The sequence below is a fragment of the Aplysia californica genome, unplaced genomic scaffold (genome assembly GCF_000002075.1).
Source record: "Aplysia californica isolate F4 #8 unplaced genomic scaffold, AplCal3.0 scaffold00002, whole genome shotgun sequence".
NCBI classification, from domain to species: Eukaryota; Metazoa; Mollusca; class Gastropoda; order Aplysiida; family Aplysiidae; genus Aplysia; species Aplysia californica.
In genome coordinates this window covers 4,189,352-4,215,897 of record NW_004797272.1, presented here as the reverse complement: position 1 = coordinate 4,215,897, position 26,546 = coordinate 4,189,352, and the positions used below count along the sequence as shown (strand labels likewise).

Below are 26,546 nucleotides of genomic sequence, written 5' to 3'. Positions count from 1 at the left end.
CCCCCCCCGACACACACTCACACCAGTCCTAAAAAAAAACAACCAAAGAAGCAAACAAAACGAAGAAAAAAAAGACGGAAAAAAGAACAAGCTTAGCATCATAAACCTAAGATGTTTTTACATCCTTAAAAAAATTATATGGAATTTGATGTCAAACAGGAGTTTTCCAGGACTCAAAAATATTCTTGCTACGTGGGAATATTACCCCTTTGGCGCCGATACTGGCTTCATGATTCATGTTATCCGAGAATTAAAATAATAAAACACGAAACACTTCTTTTGTATTTGAACTCTTGCGTGCTGGAGCACAAAACAAATTCATAGCAACAGGAGCGTCAACATGGCCGCCAGTAAAAGCCATCTCGTACTGAGAATCTTGATGCAGATCGAAAGCGCATAACAGGGCAACACCTATTACTATCTTATCAGAAAGATAATTTTATTCAAGTATGTATGGTGCTAATGGCACATATTGACTTGAGAGTAACGTCGAACTTTTACTAAAATAGCTTGATCTGAACATAAACAGAAGTTGTTTATTTGTGTGTTTAAAATTAAAAAATATGAATCTAGATCTAGATATCTAGATCTAGATCTCTATATGTGTAATTCGGATGTAGTTTCTGTTTTGTGGGTCTAACATACTTTTTGTTCTGACTAATTTTTAAAAGAAAGAAAAGCATGTCAGTATCAAAGTAGATCTATATTGAAATTGATGCATGTATTTGAACTGCTGTACTAGTCAGCCCTTTTTTCCTTTGAATTCACAGCGGGAATGAGATGTATTAACTAACATTATAATTATAATGTGGTTATAATTAGTATGCACACAAGGCTCCAACTGGTCTATAATTAAAGTAATTTCTTAACAGCCAATAACTTTGTTTCTTGCTCGGCGTCTGTCAAACAAATATAATGCTTTATTCTTGCTTTACAGAGGAAGATGCGATACAATATATCATTGTTGTTCTTTATTATAAGATGAACTTAGTACTATTTCTTTGAATGCACAAATTTGATGGGCTGACGGATGACACCCTGCAGCATATCTAACTTGTTGTTTTTGTCGCGCTGGCATATATTGCAGGGATTCGATCCCTTCTCACACTTTGTGATGCTCCAAGCCTGGGCTTTCCGTAGTTAAATATTAGCCCCTGTGTAAGTCAGCTGGGTGGCATAGGGAGTTTTGTCGTTCCTGGTGCCTTTCACAAAATGTGGAAATCTGATCTATGACCAACACTTGGGTAAAAGATTTACCCCCCCCCCCCTCCCCAATTCCTCCACCACTATCTTGTAGTTGAAGAAACAGGAGCTGTGTTTTAAAGATCATTGAAACTGAAATTAGTGATCAGGAAATATTGAACCCACCACTTTCATAGCTGATGTGTGTTTTAGTGCAACAGTTAGTCTTAAAGGTTTATTCTTCTTGTTCTTGCTCACTATCAATCTGTCAAATATTGTTTATTTCAGTTTGGAGTTGAGCTAGACGTGTCATTGAAAAATTTGCAATTATGGCATCTAAGCTCAACTCAACTTTGTCGGAGCGCACCATGCTCTTCCCATGTGCTGCTGGAGTCCAGGTGCCACAGATAGGGGCTGAGGATTCTAAAGTGAAGGTGATGTTGAACCAGAGATCAACCCCAAGTATACTTCCAATGACCATTGTCTCCCAGGATGTAAATCCAGCAAGTGAAAGATATGTTCAGATGGTGAGCAGCGGTCTGTCATTTAGCCAAGATGTTGTGGAGGATCGTTGCTTGCATATGATGCCATATGATACAAAATACTTCAGTGGTGTTTTTGAGCCAGGCGAACTTCTTCCACCACCTCGCAGATCAAGCAGTGTTATGGGTAGGCATAATAAAAGAGGCGTTGATGCTCGGCACATGCCGTGTTATTTGAAAAAGATTGCCAAACCTGCCCCCCTGACTCCTTTAAGGAAACAAGTGAAGGAAAAAGCTCTCCAACTCCATAAGGAAGCACTTTCTTCAAAACAAAAAGATATTTCAAGAGATAGTTTTGATGGTAGTACATCGCCTTCTTCTTTCTTCATGACAGAAGTAAGTTCTCAGGAACAGGCTGCCCAACGTCCCAAATTAAAGCCAATTCCTGAGTCAAGAGAGTCTAAACTATCCAAAGTTACATTGGGCAGTAAACAAGGAGAAACAGTAAAAGCAGATAAGACCATCAAGCAAGATGACACTGTGAGCAGATTAGGTACTGCAGTGTCATTTAGAGTTACTGATGAAATAAAATCAAGGGCTAGTGGTGCATCCATTGGCACACGTGACACGAGTGAGTTGTCTCAAATCCCAAAAAATGATTGGGATGATCACCTCATGTCCAGACTTAGTAAACTGACTGCCAATTGGATAGTTCATGAGAAGCTGCCAGCAGATGGACAAAAAGAAAAGTTGGCACATGTACTTGAATCCTGGTACGGACCACCAACACACACAGACCTAGTGAGAGAGCAAGCTAGTGATGGGGAAGAGGATGAAAAGGCAAAGGAACAGAAACCAAAAAGCAAATGGAAAAAGAAGGAAGCATCGTAAGTGTCCATAGAAAAATATTGTTTTCTTTGAAGAAGTTTGAGTCTTGAAGAAAAAATGCATTACTCTAAATGTTGAAGAAATAAATGTTATTGTTTTAGAAATTTGAATCTATAAATGTAGGCCCATATTTCTTAATGGGAAGGTTGTCCCATTTTAGCTTTTCATGTTAGATATTTTTCTTTGTGGATTGTTTTGGTATTTAAAGATTTATGTATTATCTCAAGCAGGTTGTTCTTTCTTCTCTTGATAAGATCAGGAGTAGTGATTTGAGTAAAGTTGAAACTGTATTTTCTTATCTTTTCGATAAATCCAATTTTCATTTCATTATGTCTTTATAGGCATTCTTTTGTAAAGTGAGGACTGTTTGAAAAGTTAAGTGAAAGTGGTTAAAACTAAGAAAGGAAACAGCTCCTCTTATAATCTGCAAATGCTGTGCTAAAAGTAGTACACACTATTAGTTTTTACCAAAGTACAAGTTGCACCATTGGATGCATGCATCTATGACTTAACATCAAGCCTGACAACCCTGCTAGAGAAGGTAGAAGTGAGAAGACATTCAACTACATATTTCCCAATTGTCACATCTGCTTAAGCTGAGCTCCTTCTTATGATTCAAACGTATTTTCCCCAATACTCTGTCAGAGCAGACTGAAAAATCTTGCTTTATACTTGCAGTTTATTTTGCATCAAATTGTGTCTTTTGTTGTCTCTAAAGTGTGCTGGAGAGAGTTTACAATGTCAGACCATCCCTGGCAGAAGCTATTGACCCCTACTCTGATGACAACAAAGCTCCATTTTATCGACAACCAGCTGGTATCAGGAAAAAGAAGAGAAGCGAAGAGAAAGAAGAAGCTGGTATGCCTTTTGTATTCCTAAGTCATTTGACATGTGGGCCCCAGATATTCTAAGGTTTTTCTCATTAATTTCTTTGTGTCTGTTTAAAACAACATGAGCTGAAAAATATATTAAAAAATGAAAACCAAATGCCAGTTGTGTCTGCACATTAATGTACATAACTGATTACTATGCCTTCGTGTTGATTACACTGAATGAAGAGTGGATAAACTGAAAAAAAGAATGAAAGTTAGCTTTTTTCTTAGAATTTATTCACAAATTGTTAGAAATCTATTGTTCCATTAACGTCCATTGCATATTCATCCTCATTCAGAGAACTGCTATAGATGATCATATATTTTCTTTGATTTGTGATGTTTATACAGCAAGTGAGATAACAGAATAACTGTGACCACAGTTGTCCAATCCTTTCCTTAAAAATTGTCACTTTTAATTAACAATCTTACTCTAAGTAGACTGAGAATATTTGCTTTCACTGATAAAATATCTACTTAAAATTATAATTTTAGAGGCCCTATCAGATTAAAGTTTATACCAAAGATGAAGATGAGTTACACAATTGAGGCTTATATAGAGTTAATGTGTGCCACAGGAAAGTATCTCAATATATGAGTAGTATTATAAATGAAAAGCATGCTTCTAAGTATATGTTTTTAACTCCCCTATTACTGTTACCTGAGAAATATTTAAAAGTAAAGAGTTGGAAACTATTTCTTTTCATTTTGTCTTCATAATTTATTCTTTTGGGATAGGTGTGGCTGATAGTACTACTTTATGATGTGTTTTAAATTCCCCATCTACAGCCAGCCCAAGAATGACCACAGAAACTGGAGAAGAATCTCGTAATTAATTAATGTTGACACATCTGTAGTATTTTCAGTTCTTTTTTGTGTAGTTGAGGCTAGTTTTAAAACCGTACTTGTAATTTCATTTCTCTTGTATAATTTTTATTTTGAACATCTCTTTCTTGCTTCATATGATTTGAATGGATTTTATTCTGTTCCTTTTTAGTTTAAAGAACCTTTAGTTGTACATAGAAATGGTGATGGACATTGGTGATGAATTTTGTTTTCCTCCTGGATATTAAGGGTGCCCCCACTTAATTTGCATTGCTTGTACTGCCATTCTTTTTTTAATCAATAAAATTCCTTTTGCCAGACATTTGCATGTTACTGCTTTATAAGCAGTAAATCTTATTTAGTCGTTGCTGCAGCCAGTGGCAGATTTGGTCCCAAATATACAGTCAAACCTGCTCTAATGTCCTCCTGTCGAAGACAGTCACCTGTACAAATGATTACTTCCCTCATTCCCTCTTGCATTAAAAAAAAAGATTTTTCTGTATCCAGTGTGTTTTGCTGACTCCTAGTATGTGCAACTTGTAGCTCTTCATCTCCTGTACTACTTAAAAACTCTTTCCTGCTTCACACAAGGTGCAAACATTCCACCACGCAGCCTGGAGAGAATTTTTCGACAGAGAAGGTTTCGGATCAAGAGAGTCCTTTCAGCTTTGTCTGCTGTCCTTCATTGTTCCTGCTGATGCAGAAGCTCCTCTGTCTCCCAAGATCGAAAAATAACAAGCCGTGTTTCTGTAACTGACTGTTTTTACTTGGTCGGGTAGTTGGCCCTCTGCTAACTGGCACTTTTCGGGCGACCAGACTTATGCAAGTTTAGTCGCCTCTTGTGCCACGCAGTTTCACGGAATGTATATTCTTTGCTCCCCCATACCAAAACTATGGGGCCCCCCCACCTACAAGCTGCTTGTTATTATTTTGTTTACTTTTCTCTCTTAACCATGCTCGCTCCCTGCGATAGCTAGCAAAGTTTATAGCTTCTTTTTGCTCTTGGTTGTTTAAGGTCATCATTAGTTTATGGTGGATGAACGATCATTATTAATGTGTGTTTAGTCATGTGTTCGTGAAACGATAAGCTGGTTTTTTAATAAACATCTCCAGTGGTAGGGTATAAAATTATACTGGAATTGTGCAAATAAGACAAACTTTCCTCTCTTCTAAAATCTCTCTCTCTTGCCCTTTTTAACTCCCAGTGGAGCACAGGCCATCAACAACATTACTCCAGCGAAGCCTATCCTTAGCACCCTTTTTCTAGCTGTTTCCATAATGTCCCCACTTCTTCTAAAATATGTAACCTAACTTGAAGAGCAAATTATTTCCAATTTTATCAGAATGTTGCAATGTAGTTCATGATGCCAGCCTTCTTTTCTGTGGTTTATCAGATTCTATTACCTGCTTGCTATGTAATGTTTGCCTTTTGTTTTTTCTTTTAGCTATTTTCCCCTCTTCACATTCTTTGAGCATCATCATCACCATTGTCATCTTTATCATAAAGTTTCACCCTCACCATCTTCATCATCGTCATCATTTTTGTGAGCATGGTAATAATTTTTAAAAATTTAAGGAGACTTGAGTATTTTAATATTACTTATCTGACTGTAAAATAAGCTCAACGTTTGACCTTAAAGAGCTTCTACAGGAAGTTAAACCATCATCATCATCATCATCATCATCATCATCATCATCATCATCATCATCATCATTGTTTGGAAAGCAGAGTAGGAGGGAAGAGTCTTGTTTGAATTTCAGACAAAATAGCCTAACAATATAAAATGTTTAAAATTTGTTTAATAGACGCTGCTCAACTTTTCGCCTTGTGAGCTTCCTCGGGAGCAACTGTCATCATCATCATCATCATCATCATCATCATCATCATCATCATCATCATCATCATCATCATCATCATTAGTAGAGGCAACAGAAACGGTAGCATTTGCATTAGCAACATCATCTTTATCATCAAAAACAGCAAAAGTAGCAAGATTAACATAAAGAATAACTGCTTGAGTGAAAATTTAGCTCCAGCATCTAGATAAAGAGTAATAATAATAATAATAATAATAATAATAATAATAATAATAATAATAATAATAATAATAATAATAATACTAATAATAATGATAATGATAGTAAAAGTAATAATAATATAATTATGATTATAAATATAATTATGACTATAATTGTAACTTCAATTATCAAAATGATTAGAATTATACTCATGATTATAGGTATAAATATAATAATCAAAATAACAATAATAATAGAGTTGTTAATTACGAGAGTATGCAATGTTATTCTCAGCAAAGATTACATGCCCCTACACACTTTGACATCAATAGCAGAATACATGGATAGACATAAAGTCTCTCTCTCTCTCTCTCTCTCTCTCTCTCTCTCTCTCTCTCTCTCTCCCTCTCTCCCCCTCTCTCTCTCTCTCTCTCTCTCTCTCTCTCTCTCTCTCTCTCTCTCTCTCCCTCTCTCCCTCTCTCTCTCTCTCTCTCTCTCTCTCTCTCTCCCTCTCTTTTTCTCTCTCTCTCCCCTTTCCTTTCTACCTTTGTTCTCCCTCTCTCCCTCTCTCGACCACCCCCCCCCCCCCCTCTATTCTCTCTCTCACCTCTTGTGACTGCAAACTTGTCTAAGCTCAAATTTACCCGCTCTCTTTCCCATATGCACACACACACACACACACACACACACACACACACACACACACACACACACACACACACACACACACACACACACACACACACTCACACGCTCACACTCACACACACTCATACACACTCATATACATACACACACTCACACATACACACACTCACACGCATTTATATACTGATACACACACTCATACATACACACATGCATACACACACACATACGCACACATACTCATACGCACACATACACACACATGCATACATACACTCGCACACACACACACACACACACACACACACACACACACACACACACACACACAAACACACATATACGCACTTCCCACTACCTAGTCACATAGTGGTCCCGGCCAGGATCCTTTTTCTTATTCTTTAGGTGCACAATAAACTAAAACTTAACTTGAAAATTGCTGAGGTTATCTCACCTGAGACCATAACAATGGCTTTCATACTTACTTTGATATCTTGCAGCTGAGGTATATTTCTTTTTTCCCCCCTTTATTTTAGTCCTGTTTTCTGTTCTTGCTTGTGCTTGTAAATGTTTGTAATCATCTTGCTGCTTTTTTTTTCTTTTAATTTGCAACTTGAAACAGTAATTTTGTACCACCATTTCAAATTAAGGACAAGTTCATCACATAACATAATGAAAGAAAACTAGCTAGTGCATTGAAAAAACTCAATGTTATTTAAATAGTATGCCTCTGTATATGATAAGGATAAGTGTGAAGTCAGCACTATGGAATAGAGAAATAAAAGACTTTTTTCCCGTTAACCTTCACCTTTAATCCCCTGCGCCATTGAATTGCAAACCAAGTCGCTTATTCTCCTCATTTCATGAACTGAGTACTAATTACATGTTATGTGCAATATTCAACTGAGTTAAAAGTCTCGTCACCACGTTCAAAATTGGCTGTACTATATCTTCAGGGGCCATTAATGCAACAGCACACAACATTTCTGTCAGAGGTTATACTGAAACACCACCCATGACGCTAAAGGATGTCTTGAGTCCTCGTGTTGGCAACAAGATTTACAACACTGGCAATGCTTTTGAACAAGAATGGCTCACAGGTATCTTCAGTCCTTCTTCTCTATAGTGGTAATTTATCCTGATATGAGTAATGCTCTTTTTTATAATGTATCAGTATTTACAAATTTATATGTTGAAGTACTGAAAGCTTTAGTCTATGGCAAAAGCAGAAGGGGAAGTTGGATTAATGAATACCAACTGATTCTGTTCGGCTTTGCCTTAGTGAAAGTAAAGTTGTAAGAGGAAGATATTTTTTGTTACATATTACTACTGTTGAGTTTAGAGTGGTAGAAGAAACTTACTATTAATTACAGCTTTGAAGTCTTAATTTTTTTTAGATAAATGGGTTGTGATTGCCAGATATCCACATTTTATTCATCTTCTTAGTCTGAAATGTAGACATTGTGTGTCTACGGTTATATTTGTTGCTTCCCCAGTTTCACTAGTTTGGTGACTCAAGCATCACATTCTGTTCTTTATATTTGGATATCAAATGAGTCGGATCAACATATGTGGTTAAGTTTTCTGGAAGATTCTTTGGCAATATACAGATATAAAGTGATTATGTAACGACTTACGGAAAGTTGTTTTTTTCAGGTTCTAAGCAAGTGTATAAAGCTGGAGGTGATCCAAATGAGATCACCATGGATACGGATAATAAGTACAAGAAGCAAGTTCAAAGGGAGCTGCCTCAAAGGCCAGAGACTTGGTACACACTTGAGAATGAAAAGAAATCAGCTGAAAAAGCAGCAAGCTCCCAGCATATTCCAGAAAAGGGACAAAAGAGATGGGTGGCTCTGCCTGAACTTATTGATGTAAGATTTAGTCTAGTAATTACATTCTTTGAGAAAGGTAGCAGTGTTCATAGTTTCTGTATTGACTCTGATGTTATAGCCCTGAGATAACATTTGTGGTATCATTCCTATTTTGATTGGTGTCATTCCTATTTTGATAAGGGGATGACAGTAAAAAAGTAAGTTCTCTTCATGGATTTTGAGTTGATGGAAATTCACTTTCAAGTTTATGTTTTAAAAAGATGAAACTTCAATACTTATTTGAAACCATCAACTCATTATGTCCTGAAGAGAATCTAACAAGAGTGATGTAAAGAAATTTTAAGTGTTCTTTCATCAACAATGTATTTATACAGGAAGGCTTGTATCACAGTTAAGTAGAAAATAGCATGCCAACGCATCGAGGAATATGATGACTTATTTTTTTCTTATGCCATATTGAGCTCCTGCATGATGGTTTTCCTGAGTTTGCAAATTTATGGGAATGATATAATTGTTTGGAAGCCGTATTGTGAGTTCCGAATTTTATTTTTCATTGTTGCAGATGATAACACAGGAACTCTTATTTCAATTCTGTCATTATTATTACTATGTTACTAAGAATGCTGGCAGTCGTTATTCTTTTTGACCTGTTAAAAATTATATGTTATATTGTTGAGCATTCAAATAAAGCTCATCACAGTTGTTAACACTTTTAGAAGATTGTAGCAAAGACCCAGATAAAGTTAGATGCAGTTGAACCTGCTCCAATAGCCACCTGTATATGACACTCACCTGTACTAATGGCCACTTCTCATCCCCCCCCTCCCCCAAACCCCTGGGTTTTTTTTAAACTTCATAATGACACTGTGTATGATGCCCACCTGTCTAAAACAGCTGTTTTTCTCTTCGACAATGGCTACCAGTTTTGACTGTATATCCTCTTTACTTTTTCCTCTTGAGCAGGAAACTGAAGGCACTGTGAATGCAAACAGTGATGGCTTTGATACTGGAATGATGAAGGCAGTGGATCCTAAACAGAGGAGAAGAGTGAAACAAAACCATGCATTGGTCACAATTGGTAAGAATGATCAAATAACTTTACATAGAAGTGGTAACTGTGAAAGTGGAAAGCTTTTAACATAACCTAGACTAAAGGTATGTTTTAGTAAGAGTTTTGTGGCACTTGCAACACAATAAGGTCATATAAGTGCCGAAGATTAGAAGTGATACAAGAGTAACAAACACATAAAAGGAGGAGAGATAAGGACAATAGATGTTTGATAGGAAAAAAAACCACATCACAGCACCCACTAACCAGCGGCACAGAAAGTATGGATTTGCAATCAAATGTTGATTTCATAGGAATACCTGTTTGATTCTCCATAGAGGTTGATTTCTTAGTACATATCTTGCCTTCCTTGCCAAGACATCTTGTTGGATTAACACTTTGCCCCCAGGGGACGCCAATCGGCGATGGTGTGATATAGCGTGTATCCTGGTCAAAGGGGATAAGTGCTGCACGCTCAGCGTGCTGCGTGGGTGGAAAGTGTTAAGGATGTATGCACTTCTGGTAGATTAATAAACTGGGTTGTTTTTATTCTATTTCTTTTTTTTTGGGGGGGGGGGGGGGGGCGTCCACCTTAATCTTTGTAAAAATTAAATCTAGCTCGTAGCTTTCTATTATAAGGGAGAAAAACTTGAAGGTTTCATGGCATGTGTTTGTTGCATCCTTTAAAGACACCTTAGTAGTTGAAAATAGGACAAGATTTGCTTTTGTGAAATTGGTAGTCATTAATCATTGCTCAAGACTTAGGAGTTTCACATCAGTAGGTCTATAAATACTGAACAACCCTTGATGAAGCAGTGTGTAATAAACAGATAGATAAAGAAGCCTCCTGCATCATGGTAGGAAAAGTGGTCAAGAATGGATTGTTAGTTTGCTGTACGCCAAAGAATCCACAGTTATCAGTTTGCTGCTCTTTGACTTAAAGCTGGTTACTGCAAGAGAAAGAGATACTCCCTGCTGTAGACTGTATGTATACAAAAAGCCTATGAATGAGCAGACTTTTATTTTTTGCATTTTAAGTGAGTTAAGTTTTCAGCTCTAGTCAAGAAAACTATTAAATTTAAGAATCAGCATCATCATCTGCCTTTCTCATCCTGTGCTGGAGTACAAGCCCCTATAAAGAGCTCTCCATCTGCTTCTGTCCTTGGCTATCTATCTGTCAAGCTGTATGTCATTTCCTTAATTAGGTCCTAATCTAGGTCCCTCCTCCAAGTACTTTTAGGCCTTCTTCTCTTTCTCTTTCTCATTGGATTCCGTCTTAAGGCATGATGAATGATATTTTTCTTTTCAGTTTCGTCAAGATGTGTCCAATTCACTTTCATTTTCTCTTTATGATTTCTATATCTATTTTCTGTGGATTTGTTTGCTTCTATAGCTATTATTTCTTATAGTGTCAGGTCAATGAATTGATCTAAGCTGAAGTACCATAGCAGAAACTTAATGTACTTTCCACATCCTGAAACGAAGGGTGAGACAGTAGTAATGTAGTGTAAAGCGCTTAGAGCTTGCTGTTGAGTGAGGATATGTGCTGTATAAATGCTATTTATTATCACTGATATGTAAATCATTATTGTTAATATTTTCCAGTTCATGACTGGAGAAGTAAATGGTTCCTGAGTGGACAGTTTGCTGACAGTACACCCGATGACTTGATCAGAGACATGGCAGATATTCAGCCCCATGTTAGGCTGAAAGCTATTGGTACAGTGGCTAAGGTTTGCTATTTCTTTTGTTATTTTCTCTCGCTCCCTATTATTATAATATAATAATGAACTATTTGATCAGTGACTACATAAGTGCATTTTCAGAACATTGTGCTCATGCTTTCTTTTCCCTTATATCTATGAAGTCACTAAATTGTTGTGCCAAGTCAGCTAGGCTCTGCCCTAAGCTGACAAAAAGCCTTTTTTCGTTTTGGGGCCACTTTTTTTCAATTTTCTAAATCGTTAGCCTGATCAGTTACCCTACTTGTGTGAAAAAAAATCAAAGTGAAACTATGACTAGTATTTTAATAAATTAGAATTGAAATTTTGGAAGAACGTCTTCTTTGAAAGGCTATTTTGACAAAACTCCTTTTTACCTCGAAACTGCTTTGAATTTTTAAAAAAGTGCTTTGTCAGCATACGGCAAAACTGGCAACCCTGTCAAATTAGTATTCATCAGTTTATCGGATTTATAGTTTTTTAGTTTGTCCACCGGCTGCACACTCACAAATTTTATGCTAAGATACAGGTGCTTTCGGTTCTGCTTATTTTGATAAAGAAACACTTCATGCATATGTGATGGATTTTTAAGTTCAGTCATAGTTGAGATTGTATTTTTATATGCAAGAACACTGCATCATTTGTGGCTTCTTATCAGCAGCTTGTATTTTTTTACTTTTCTATTTTTGTGGTATTTTAAGAATGCATAAACCTCATTCAAAGGTCAGCGTGGGATGTCCTTTTTCGACCCCTTTTAGTGGAACTGATATCTGTTCTTGTTATGATTTTTGCTTTCAACAGGCTTCAGAATATAAGCCCCCACCAGATATGACTGTGATGCTGGAATCTTCAGAATATGACCCAGTGAAAGAGTTGCCAGAGAAAATCTTTGTTGCTCTTGAGTGCCTCTTAGATGACAGTCATGACCAAGTGAAGAAAGCTGCTGCCATCACACTGTACTCCCTGGACAGGCCTTCAGAAAAGGTTGTGCATATTGCTTTTCTGCCCGCTGCATGCTTTTGGTGATGATTTTATCATTTAATCTATTGATCCAGTAATGGATAATAATATTATCAACAGATCCCTTTTAAAACTATCCTTTTTTTCTGATGTAAGAAAGAAGGAAAGGGGTACCAGTACTTTGCTTATCATTAATTAGGTTTGTTTTACAACTTGTGCACCCATGCTTGAAAAGTGTTCAGTATCATAGATTACAAACCACAGCTTTGTGAATTCAAAATACTCCTATTCCATGGCTGGTTGCCAAAGTGCAATGCCTTGTTTGAGCTGTCACTATTGTGTCTTACTTATGGACTCACTCCAGTGGTCCCCATCCAAAGTCTTTCTACCCATGACTTTTATTGACAGTTCCTGTTATAATCGGAGTTCTCTCAACATTTCAGTTGCTTAGTCTTTTTCTCTAAATAAAATAGTACAATGGAATGAGCCATAAAACAGTTCACTTCTCATGAAAATGAAAGAGGAAGCCTTCTAGTTTTCTAATATGATAAGCGTATGAGGACAACGAACTATGACATTAAATCAGTTCGCTGTTTTGTTGTAATCCATTGTTAAAAGCTTTGTGTAGAAGTAGAGATGTTTGTAATGTTCCTCTGCATTCATTAGGGTTACTATCTAGATTACATCTTGGCATCAAGCCTTTGTTAAATAGAATGACAAAATATTTCCTAACCAGATCTGTTTCCTACCTCAGGCAAAAGAGCAGCTTCGGCACATGTTAATGGGCAGCAGCTCTGTTGACCGGTGGGCAGCTGCCCAGTGCCTGGCACAGTTTGGCGAGAGCGATTCTGATGTGGTGGCCGAGATCATCAAACAGATTCTGAGCACTGAAGTGGCAGTCAAGTTAGAGCAGGGCATTCACTTGTTGGCTAAGATTAGCAACAGCAGTGTGAGTAGTTTTTGATTGGTGTATGCTGACCAATGATAGTACATAACAAGATGGGCCACTTCTCTCTTTGAGCCAATTAAAAAAGTGTCCTCAAAATTTGGTGGCGCCCTCTTCACAAAAGCGCACTTTTGCGAACAGAGTTACCCTACTTGAGTTTAAAAAAATGAAAGTGAAACTAGCAAGTTTTGGGATAAATTACGGAAGAAAACGTTTTTAAAATGGTTACGCTGACAAAAAACCTCTTCCGGAGAAAAGGGTGATGGTTTTCTTCGTTTAATTTGACTTTAGAATGAAAGGCGAGAGGTCATTAAAATAAAAAACCCTAGAACTCCGCACTGAACGTACCCGAACTGCTGATGAACAGCAGTCGATCTGCGCACGCAAGGACGTGTTATTCCTATTCTTCTTCTGGAAAAACGAAAGAGAGCTTCAAAACAGACTGCAGCGCCATCTGAAGCAAAGAGCATACTTCCTGCAGACACTTTTTTGGCTGAGTGGCCCATCTTGTTATTCACTATCTTTGATGCTGACCTAGCCTTTTGTGACTAGACAAAAAGAAGTGAAATCTACATGGCAAGTGGGTTTTTTTTGTTTGTTTTTACCTTAGAAGGAGAAACATTTCCTATCATGCTGAATGGACAAAATATTTCGTCCGTTTTACTCCCTATGAAGATATTTTTTTGCTATGTATACTGTTTGCTTTTTTGTTGCATTCCCCCTTCTATAAGGTGTTGTTTGTTTTGTGTTGAGCATCCTTTCTTTATGCTACTTTGCTTGTGTGCTTTTGTTACTTCTCTCTTTGTTTGATTACTGTTGATGGACCTACGATGGGATAAAACTAATTTGGGCGAGTGTTGGATATAGGCCTACATGTGCTGGAATACAGCAGTTAGTTTACTATGTCTTTATGATTATGCATAGTAGGAAAAGTCGGCTTTTATGGTTGAAAATAGTGCAGATTGCAGAAATGTGTGTATTATACATCATGTGAGGCATCGTGGTAAAATCAGGTGCTTCTCAAAACAATGAAACCGAAGAAACAGGCATTTTTCTACCGGTTTAGTAAATTTTATTGATTTTTTATTTTGGCTCAATACCTTTTATATCCATTCAAAAACATATTTGTGTGTGTGTGTATGTGTGTGGGTGTGTGTGTGTATTTTACTTTAAAATGTTGGTTAATGGAACAAAAATTGTAAATATTCAGTTTCCAAGGACTCTCAGTTAATGGAAGTCACCAAACTTTGGCGTCCATTTTCTCGCTAATTTCACCTCTGAAACCAGGTGACCCCCACCTACTTCAATTGCAAATATTTTGAGTTCTAATCAAGATAGATTTTTTTTCCCCCACCAAAAGCAAGACAAATGAACAAGCTTTAATATTGTATTTATAACTTCTCTTGCCCAAAAATTGACCAGAACCTGATTCCACTTTGTCTTGACACATGTGATTGTTTTTTGTCTGTATCTGTATGCTGATAACTTTCATTTTTGTGGCATAATTATCACACATCATCGAATACTATTCACAAACAGTTAAGTTGTAAGTTAGTAAGTTTATTCAGTGTTTAAGGCCATTGGCCCACACCACAAACAGTTCAATTTAGTTCATACGAAAATTTGCTTTACTTGCAGATCTTGTTCTTATCCTCAGACCTTGGTTCACTGCATGGTGGCTGAGCAACTGAACAGCAGCAGCTGGAGACACCGCGTCATTGCCTGTAAAATCTTGCCCACACTGTTTGGCTCCATCAACAGGGTAATCATTTGTGTTAACAACTCATTCTTTGCTTTTCTGCAAATCTCTACTCTTGATGTAAAAAGATTAATAAAATTCCAAGATAAGATTTTGTACTTGTGGAACCCTAACTGCTGTTTCCAAGCTGCATTTGTCACTTTTATAATGTGTGGGTAATCACTTTATGTTACAACGAGAATGTCTGATTGGTTGACACCTTTTTGATATAGCTATGAATCAGTGTGAACTAGCAATTGTCAGTAGGAATGATACTGAACAGATGCTTATTTTAATACTCTTTGAAATTTAGTAGAGCCATTATACACAATAAGTCTAACCAAGGTTTATGTGGTTTTTATAGTAAGACTGATCTAGTTGGTATGCAGTGTGCACTACCAGTCTCTTATACTTATGCATTGTCATTCCTGGTCTTCCTTTCTATAATTGTTGCCTTTTGTCTTACTTTTGTTCAAAGTACTACTAGTACTAGATCTATATGACAGTTATCATATTGATGTGCTATTCTTTCACCTGATGAAAAACAGACCTTAAAGTCTGCACAGAACAAGCAGTCTGTTAGCACAGTAAAAATAGTACAATTGAATGTAAATTATGATCAAGACAAATTTCTCCCTCAGAGATGAATGAAGATTGTCATTGTCATGTTCTTTGTTAAAAAATCTACAACAAAACAACGTGTGGTGGAATGTTGACTAACCTCACCTCATTTATTCATTTATTCTCAATGTTAGGACATAACTCAAAAGCTGTCAGAACTGATGTGGCATGACTGGCACGTGGAGGTAAGGAGGGCAGCTGGGCAGTGTCTGGGCAAAACGAGTCATGGGCGTGATGTGCATGACGATATCAGGGAGAGGATCCTTCATGGTGGAGAGAGGACCAAGATGGATGCAATCAACAAACTTGGACAACTGGGTGGGTGTGCTCTGTGTTTTGTTTCATTAACCCCTTTGTGACATAATATAGGGTTCTTTCAACTTTTACTGCACCCAGTTCTTGCTGGCCAGGACAATGAGCAGCTTAAGTCATTTTGTGATCCCTTTAAAAAAAAAGATTTATGTGATTCATACATTTTTTTATTGCAGATTTTTAATTTTCCTTTATTTTTCTGTAAAAATTCCATTCAAAATTATATTGATTAGTTGTAGGAGGATATATTGATTAGTTATAGAAGGATACATTAAATAGTTATAAAAGGATTTATTGATAAGTTATTGAGGATATACTGATTAGTTTTTGAAGGAAATATTGTTTAATTGTAGAAAGATATAGGCCTCTTAGTTGTAGAAGGATATATTGATAAGTTTTAAAAGGATACTTTGATTAGTTTTAGGATATATTGATTAGTAGTAGAAAGATATACAGTCCACGCCGGCTTTAAGCACGGTCATCGGGAGAAAGCATAAGCATGCTTTAATCCGAAGCGTGCTTGAGTGCGAAGTAGACATGTAGAAAATTTCCCGTGCTATTTACCTTTGTTTGTAAGTAGGCCTATAGCGGTCCAGCAAAAGTGTGCACTGTTATTTTTATTCGCCCTGGTAGTTTTTGTTTGCTTGTTTGTTTTTGTTTTGAGGTCGAATGGGAAATGAAAACTTAATTTAGACGGCCAGTCACGATACAGCACGCTAGTAGGCCTACACGCTGTCTGTGCATACCACTGCCCGCTGTGCCACGTTCATTATTCATACCACCGCCTTCATCTCACCTCGCACGTGATACACAATCAGGATTATCGGATAGTGAGAGTCAAAGGTGAAATCGCAGCCAGCCTCCCTTTCTCGTCTCCCTGACTCTCTTTGTATTTTTTAGTCAGTGCGTAACTTTGCCCCAGGCTAGATCCTATGTCCACGCGCGCGGCTGTGTTCACTCTCTGCCTTCCTCTCCGCCCGTGTGAGTGTGTGTCTCTATCACTTAGGTTCTCTGTATTTCTCTTAACACACTCCACTGTTGCGGTGTAGACTGTGTTCGAACTTCGATGGGTCATCATAAAAGTATTTACTGTCTTGTAATGAAGTGTGCTTGAAGCCGAAGTTACCGTGCTTAAAGGCGTGTAATTTATTTAGCAAAAATTCGGTAAGAGCCGTTTAGTGTGCTTGAGTCCGAAACGTGCTTTAAGCCGGCGTGCTTATAGCCGGCACGGACTGTATTGATTAGCTGGAGAAGGATATATTGATTAGTAGTAGAAGGATATATTGATTAGTTATAGAATATATTGATTAGTAGTAGAAGGATATATTGATTAGTAGTAGAAGGATATATATTGATTAGTTGTAGGTTGAATATATGTTGATTAGTTATAGAATAATGTATATTGATTAGTTGTTGAAGGATATATTGATAAGTTGTAGAAGGGTATATTGATAAGTTGTAAGATTTATTGATTACATAAGGATATACTGATAAGTTGTAGAAGGAAATAAAACAAGTTATTCTTATTCCATAGCTTCTGCCTTGCATTTGTCTCACAGGTATTATGACAGCAAAACTGTTGCCAGCTTTCCTGGAGTGTTTTGCTGACTCGTACGTCTCAATTCGGTCTGAAGTGTGCATAACCTGTGGGAACTTGGGAATAAAGGAGGAGCAGGTCATCGACAGACTGGTGCACCTTGCCACCTTTGACCCCATTTGGAAAGTTAAAGCTCTGGCTATACAAGGTACAATACTGAAGGGAAAAGGAAAAATGATAACACAGTTGGGCAGGGAGAAGTCAAACACACCAGAGATTGACGGATGTGTTCAATACATCGATAATTCGGATTAACCGAAAAATTCAAGAGACATCTGTTGGGGAATGGCAAATTGTATGAGCTATTTGTGATTTGAGTTTTTAAGTCTTCATTATGTTAGTGCCCGACTGTAATGTGTTACTTTAAATAGAAATAGGTGTTACCGCCTATTTGTACCTGTTGCTGAGGTTATTTTTGAAGTCTTCTTGAATGTGTTGGCTTGTGAGAAATGTGGGAAAACAGAGCTTGTAGAATGTTCTTTGTATTTTTCTATATCAATATGAGTGCTATTGTATTTCAATGGCATTCTTTGAATTGAAAATTGTGGGACTTTTAAAAAAACAGAGAAGAGAGAAACTTTGTCTTTGAAGATTTTCCTACTTCCCTTTTACCATCTTTTATTTTAATAAATGGCCGTATCTTTAGATTGCTGCAGGTTTTTTTTCCATGACATTTTTTATGACAGATAGCCAAGGCCCGTAGCAAAATCCAATACATTTTTTTTATTGGAAATGTTTATTTTTTTACCTTTTCCGACCTTATAGTCTTCAAATGTTGAGACACTGATAAGTGATAAGGGTCCTTGAATGATATTTTCCTCTTTTCCAGCTCTTGGTAAGATTGGCGTTGAAAATTCTGAAATCAAGGAGTGTTTGCTTTGGGCCATGAGGTATGAGGAGCGTCCGGGTGTGAGGGCAGAGGCTTGCCACTCGCTGGTGGCACTCGACATCCAGGATGATGATGTTATAGAGGCTCTACAGGACAGGCTGCTGGTGGAATCAAGCCCAGTTGTGCGAGAGTAAGAGGACCATTTTGCTGCTCTAGAATTACAAAGTTCTACCTGCTCAGCACTTAGTTTTGAGAAATTTGATACTAAAAAATTTTGAGTTTCACTACCTGTCAAGCTTTTTTGAATGCAATTCTTTGAATAACTTGATAATTACTCTGAATACTCTTACGATTTTGATAGAGAAAATAGAACATTTGGTTTCTGACCTCATGGTCTTAGGAACTCAAAACGGCAAAAAATTTCAGGTAGAATTTTGTAATTCTAATGATTTGTTTGATAGTTGCACTAGTAATTAAAAAAACCCAACAAAACAGAATTGTAAAGCACGTCAACTGCTCAGTGTAAGAATTCATCATGTGTCATTTTGCCAAATGGTGTGTTTTGTTTTAGTAAGCGTTTTACAGCACTTGCAACACCGTAAGATCATATAAATGCCGAAGATTAAAGGTGTTATAAGAGAGTAACGAACACAAAAATGAAGGAGGGGAGATAAAGACGATAGATGTTTGATAGGAAAGAAGAAGCTAACCACACCAGAGCACCTGCCAACCACCCACTCAAAATGGTGTATGGCGGAGTCTAACATTAAGATGTTGATATGAGAACAATAGCAAAGGAGGAGGAGGAGGAGGAACTTCAGCTGCAATACTAACTTTAGAAGCAAATACAAGAGCAATAGTAACAACAAGAATAATGTCAGCATCTGCAACAAGAACTGTATGGAGCTGAAACAACAGAAGCAGACTCAACAACAACAGCAATAACAACAGCAGCCTCAGCAACAACAACATCAACAACCACAACAACAACAGTGACAACAAAAACATCAACAACAACATCAACAGCATCAACAACAACATCAACAACTACACCAACAGCAACAACATCAACGACAACAACAACACTGAAAAAGGACTTAAACAAAAGCAAAAAGAGGAGCAACAAAAATACCAAACAAGTTGTAACGGTTGAAGTCTTGTGTAAGTGAATTACACTTTTTTCTTTTACTTTATAATCTCAGTGTTTAACACGTGTTCTAGTTTTGAAATAACAATGCTGTAGTAGGAGATAGAAGAAAGAGGTTCAGTTTCAACCAATATTGCCTGGGTTCCTGGATATCTGGAGGTTTCATCTCTGACTCAGAGGTTGACATGTAATGACCCTCCACCTTTCACGGTCGCGAGCTGCTGTTGCACATTCTACCATATCCAGGCCAGTCCATGTTCTTATTTCAACCAATGATGTTTAACCCTATCTGTAGGCCCCGGGGTCATTTTGTACCCCCGGGGTTGTATTCTTCACATTTTAGAATACTTCTAGTGCAAAGATCTCTGTGATTCTTTCAGTTTTTCTCAAAAACTAATTTTGAGAGACTGCTATGCAGAGCGCATGGATCGGATTAACGAGTAACTTTCCTCATTAGAAAGTGGTGGCACAGAGTTCCCCACATCGTATGGATACGATAGTAAAACATGACGTATGAATAGGGTTAACTAGAAGTATTGCATGACACAGGAACAATTCCTATTTCTCTTTTGTTCCCAGAGAGATGGTGGAAGCCCTGAGCCTGTTTGGCCTGAGCACCTCTGAAGACATGGACATGGTCGCTCAGATTAAATCCGAGGTGCGCAAGCTGTGCACTCGCAACATCATCGCCTCACAGATCATAGTCAATGAGAATGATGAAACCAAGAGAGCTCAACTAGAGAGAATGGTCTGCCAAACAGAAAAAGACATTGAGGTGAGTCATCATTCCTTTGATACTGTCCTGATTCTGTGGCATCTGTGGCCTAGTGGTTAGGCTCTCAGACTCGCAACCGTAAGGTAGTGAAAGATCTTGTCAGTTTGTTAGTGTTTGAGTGCTTAATCAGCTGCTTGCAATGTATGCTTCCCGGGAAGCTGAGAATGTTTCTGAATGTTCCGTGGTCTTCTGGGGAAATAATGTAGTGTAAGGCACATAGAGTTTGCTGTTGGGCACGGATATGCATTATACAAATGCTATTTACTATTATTATTATTACTTCTATTCATGATATGAGTGTTAAAACAAAAGTAGCCTTCTTTCAAACCTTAAAGAACCTAAAGGGTACTATGGTTTTCTAGACACGATCTTCTTTCTTCTGACAGTATGCACTTGTCAGAAATAATTGTTCTTTAGGTGAGGCTTTGGTGTGAAGACTGATTTCTGAGGATTTTCTGACTTGGTGTGTGTCATTAAGATTTTCTTTTTTAATGAAATTATATGTTAAACTTAAAGTGTGAAAGTGATCTTGCTTTATTTATCTACATTTTGTATCGCAGAAATGGATAAAATGAGAGGGATTGATTCAAAATGATTTATTGATTTGAAAGGCCTTTGGCCCATACATCCACATATTTTAACATATGGTTCGGCAATTACATACGTTGGAGCAGCACATTGGGTGTAAAATGAGAGAGAGAGAGAGAGAGAGAGAGAGAGAGAGAGAGAGAGAGAGAGAGAGAGAGAGTGAGAGAGAGAGGGGAAAGGGGGGGGGGGGTGAGTGAGGGAGGGAGGTGGGGGGACGGAAGGAGGAGGGTGAGAGAGTACCTTAGGAGACAAGTTTGACAGAGAGGATGGGAGGAAAAAGAGAGAGGAACAAGAAGTACAAAAAAATGTTTGATTAAATTGCCAGTTACCATTTTGACACTCTGCATTGATTTCACTATCTTTCACAGGCTCTGAATGAAAAGAAAGCCGTCATTTTACAGCGGATCAGATCTCAAGCCAGGAGCACAGATAGTCTGGGATCAACTCCGCAGCCCCGCACTTCCACGCCACTGCCTAAGACAAAGCGAGAGTCAGAGAGTACCACCCCAGAGCCTGTGAGCAGAGAGGGCACTGTGTTTACGCCCACGGCTGACAGAGAGTTGGAAGCAATTCTCAACCAAGAGGAAATCGCATCAGCCAGTGGCTCTGTCAGTGTCAAATCTCGGCCAACGACAGGGGCTTCTGAAGAGATGGAAACTGAGGAGTATACAGCTGGTGCTGGAGGTCAAGATGAGGTCAAAGTTCCTTCTAGGATCACAATAACAAAAGCTGCTGATGATGAAGATGCTGCTGTTGCTCAGAGTGGTGATGATGCTGCTGCTGAGACCGCAGATGTCGTTGATATCGGTGTCATACCTGGAAGTGCAGAAGGTGTGGAGGGTGAGAGCAGCAAGCAAACCTCGGGTAAACACAGGCTCAGCTTGCCGTTAAACTCTCAGAAAGGAAGTCGCTTGGGATTTCTGTCTCCAACCGGCTCATTTGTAGATATGAAGGGATCGAGATTATCTGTTGCTCAGTTCTCAGACCGGAGGTCAGTCATCAGCCGAGACAGTCTCCGTGAACGGGAGAAAGTGAACGCTGAAGTGAATGCAATCTACACTGATCTAAATGCAAGGTATGCTGATATGGTTGATGATCTGATCAAAATTGACAGGGGTTTGAACACGAAAGGATCTTCTACAGACTCGAGTATCAGCGCCACACCCAAGGTTATGCCTGGTCTTGTCACAAGCATTGATTACAGTGAAGTTGAAAAGCTGCTGAGAAGGAGCATTAATGAAGAATCAGAAGAATCACCCCGCGTAGAGGAAGGGAGTGGGGAAGAGAACAAAGGCGCTGAAGCTCAGATTGAGGAAGAGGGGACTACAAATGGAGAAGAACAAGGTGAGGCTGGGGACGAAGGTGAACCAAAATCTCAGGAAGACAAAGAACACGAACAACAGGGCTTCGCAGAATCGGAATGGAAATCGTATGCAGACACATTATCGCATGATGGTTACACGACTGATGCCACATCGTACCCATCCTATGATGAAAATGACGATGTTGATATTGCTCCCTCTCACATCAGCACTGCAGGTGTCACAGCTCAGGCATCAGAATATGATAATTATTCAGAGAGGGGGATCGACTCGGAGGACGAAACAGCACAGCCCATCAACCAACCCGAAGGTGAACAGTGAAAAATCTCTTTACATTCAAACAGAAACACTTGTTCATTCATGATAGCTTAAATCTACAGTCATATCGTTACCATTGACTCAATATATCTGATCTGTGAAGTACTTCAGGCGTATTTTCATTTTTGTGCCCTTGTTACAAAAGTATAATACTAATACGAGGAAAGGCTGTGAATATGATGAATCCCCCAGTCATTTTTTCGTGAATTTCAAATGTAAAAGAAATTTGGCTACAATATAGATTAATGAAAAAAAGTATGTTTTTGGCTTTGACGAATAGTTTAGTTGTTGGGACAGCTTGTGCAAGAGTTATTTAGTTTTATGTCCTTTAAATGTAATGTTCAAAATAATTATATTACTTGTTTTTTTCCTTCAATGGATCTTTTATGTTCTTGTTGTAAGACATTTTCAAATCTCTATCTGTTAAAAATAAATGCTATAGTTTTTTGTGCTTCTGTTTTTATACCATTTTCGTCATAATTGGTCCAAAAAAAGGAAAGAATGTAACTTGTTGATGAGAACTATTGCATTGATTTATAGCTGTTGTTTGTTTGTGTGCAATGATGATATCACTTTGATATGAAACGACATAATTAATGCCAATGAGTGGTTCAGACTTGCATTATGATATAAGGATTGAAGTGTAAAAATCTATGCAATGAAAACAGTTGGGTAATCTGACAGCAGGAATCCAGATTTTAGTATTATAAAAACCACTGCTGCCAAAAAATGTGTACTCAGTTTTCTTGTGATGTACTTTTGCTCTGAGGGAAGGAGAATCCTTGAGCTCTCATTCTCATAGTTTTCTGTGTGTACATGAGTGTATAACATGGAGTACGGTCTCCCAAGCTACTTTCTCTTTACTTCAGGCACGCCATGGCTGTGATTTTAAAGAAATGTGAGGCTTCATATGATTAATAAATAAAATATCTGTGAAAATATTTTCAAATCAGATTTTGTCTCTTTTGCCATTTGTGTCATGAAAATGGGTGAAAATTGTCTCACTTGGGAGGGGAGGGGATGAGGGGGGGGGGGGAGAATATAAATGACGGACATTATATTCAAGCCAGAAGGTTTTTGTTCTCTGACAGCACATTAGTTGTCCTACTTTTCCTAGTTTTAACTTCTACTTGTTCAACCAGGTTAAAAAAAGTCTCCTCTACACTCCACTTTCCCTCCTTCCTTTCCCTGGGCCTTTCTGGGGTTACTTGTATTCACTTTTTAAAAGTTTTAGTAAGAGTTTTAAGGCACTTGCAACACAATTAGGTCGTAAAAATGCTGAAGATTAGATGTGTTACAAGAGAGTAACAAACACAACAAAGAAGAGATAAAAGGACGATAGATGTTTGATGGAAAAGAAGGAGCAAACCATACCAAAGTACCCACCAACTACCCACGTACCTTCTTTCAATTTTCCTTGAAATAATAAGAGCAGATAGAATCAATAACTTATAGTGATACAAATCTTATGCCACTGGTTATTGATTCTTTTTCAGATCTATTTTTGTACAGTAAATCTTTGTAGCATAACACTCTGAATCTATGTAACTTGGCATGCAGTAATTCTTCCAATTCAAGGTATGCAGCTGTCAGACTTAAGTAACCACTGAGACTTATTCGTTTATAATAGTAAAAAACAAAAAACAAACAATAAACAAACAAAAAAAGATAAATATTAGGGCCATAGTCAAACAAACAGTTTTATTTATGAAGAAATTATCAACATTACGAAATCATGCAACTTTCATAATTTATACAACAGCAAAGTTCTTAAACCAGCAAAAGAAAGACAAAAATGATGCTCAATGAGCAGCTTTAAAAACTGTATCCCCAATTCATCTCAAAGTCAGCAGGTTTTTAATTTTCATAAACAAGAATGAATATCAAAGCTTTCACCAACAGAATCATATTCATGAAACAAATATTTTATGTGACTTCATTACCAGTGACACTGATAGTCATTTGTTAAAAGGAAAATAAAATGCCAGATACGATCAATACGAGAAGCCATTGTCAAACAAATAGATTTATTTATTAAGAAATACCTTGAGGTTGTACAGAAACACACCACAACCTAAACAAAGAGTGATTTTTAGTTAAACAGGCACATTTTGTATATTTTTCAGTCTGAAAAATTCACATCCAGTTGACAAATGTTTGGAGAGAACCACTTACAGTAACCATATGGTAATCACAGACAATAGGGGCCTACATTTAATTCTTTAATCTTCCCAAAGTTTCTGTTTATGAGCTCAGCATGAATAACAGACACATGTCTTTGTTTTTATCTTGAAACATTTACCTTAAAATTCAATATTTACAAAATATACTCAGTAAAACCTCGAGTTTAACGACTGTACAGAGAGTAGAGAGTGAGGAAAATCCATCTCTAGTTGTTCACGTTCACATATGTGTAAGCATATGCGGACATGCACACTCACACACACAAACACGTACACACACACAAACGCAAGTATATTATACATTAGAAATACATTACATAGATAAATAGTGGAGTCTACTTAAACCGAAATCTACCTGACCCCCCGGATTTTCTTTGGTTTAGCTGGATTCTGTATACAGAGGTTGCTCAAATGAAAGAAGAAAAAAAATCGAAGATTTTCTTTTCTTTCGGTTTACCAGTTTTCGGATTAAACATCTTCGGTTTAAGCATAACTCTCTCTCTCTCTCTCACACACACAAACGAATACACATTAACAATTAAAAATGCCAGGATAACAAGAGTATTGAGAGCCAGTGGAGCAGACCAAGTCACCGGGCCGGTTCACAAACTGCACATAAAGACCGTCCTTTCACAAACAAAGTAGTGAGCTATGTTGGCTCATTCATGGTCAGTATCTCCTTCTGTCAAGTTTCATCATCACTGCTTCTCTCCCTCCCCCACATCACTATCAGGGCCACAAACAAACACTTTCCACCTTTCCTTATCCCGGGCTAGCCTCTTGATGTTTTTCCATGTCTCCCCACTTTTCTGTGCATCATTTACTGTGACTTTTCTCCAGGTTCCACATGGCCTTCCCCTTGTCCACTTTAAGAATTACTTATTTCTCACTCTCCCGAAAATCCCATCTCCATATAGATATATATATATATATATATATACCGGCATCTTTAATGAAAACTTGTAAGAAAAAAAAGGGAAAAAAAGGAACTTGATATTTAAAAAAGAACTGGTTGAGTTTTAAAGTACCAATGCCCGTATTTACGCTATCTTTGACACAATTAACATCATTAGATGATGGGCTGTTTTGACCCTGCTTGGCCAACCTGAGGTGAGTAAGTTACAACATTCCAGCAAACAATTGATAGACAATGCCAAGACACCAAAAATATTCATGGATGAAGTGATTAAAATAATAATAATATTATAGCATGAGTAGAACACCACATAGTACTAATAGTAAGCAACATAGCGATCTCTTTAATCTAGTCAACAGACTAAACAACTAGGATTTTAAAAACCTATCTCATAACAGAAATGCACACCATGAGATTATTGTTGGCACTGCAAAGAGTGGACATTCAAACTGTATACTTTTTCTTATCATCTAATAAAAGTGCACACAACCACTCACATGATGAATTACCATTTTTTTTCATAGGCAATTTTGAGAATCCTTTATTTGTCGCTCTTCAGAAAACCCCATGATGACAAGCATTTGAAGCATCTTTAAAAATGATTGGACATGTTTTATATCCCCTTCCACACAATTAAGATAGTTTAGTAGGTAGGCTGGTTTACATCTCCCTGGGTTGTAGCCAACAAAGTAGGGTACAACAACCCAGGAAAAGACAAAGATAGCTTTTAATCACAATTTGCAACAAAAAATGTACTTTTGGCATATAAACCCC

General features: G+C 37.6%; 1 protein-coding gene across 3 annotated transcripts; it reads left to right on the top strand.

The window, feature by feature from the left end:
- Positions 1-335: 335 nt before the first annotated feature.
- On the top strand, positions 336-23,624 carry LOC101845888 (HEAT repeat-containing protein 4). Of its 3 annotated transcripts, XM_005089041.3 has the most exons (16): positions 336-447; positions 1,471-2,551; positions 3,271-3,410; positions 4,214-4,252; positions 7,873-8,016; positions 8,573-8,790; positions 9,715-9,829; positions 11,405-11,532; positions 12,322-12,504; positions 13,235-13,429; positions 15,084-15,188; positions 15,920-16,103; positions 17,657-17,842; positions 18,524-18,713; positions 20,250-20,445; positions 21,402-23,624. In XM_005089041.3, the coding sequence occupies exons 2-16, from the start codon at positions 1,512-1,514 to the stop codon at positions 22,674-22,676; spliced, it is 4,338 nt and encodes a 1,445-aa protein (XP_005089098.1). In that variant the 5' UTR covers positions 336-447; positions 1,471-1,511; the 3' UTR covers positions 22,677-23,624. The 3 variants fall into 3 exon arrangements, with proteins under 3 accessions (XP_005089098.1, XP_005089099.1, XP_035829849.1); XM_005089042.3 differs by lacking the exon at positions 4,214-4,252; XM_035973956.1 differs by lacking the exon at positions 336-447 and having other exon boundaries at positions 789-2,551.
- Positions 23,625-26,546: the final 2,922 nt, after the last annotated feature.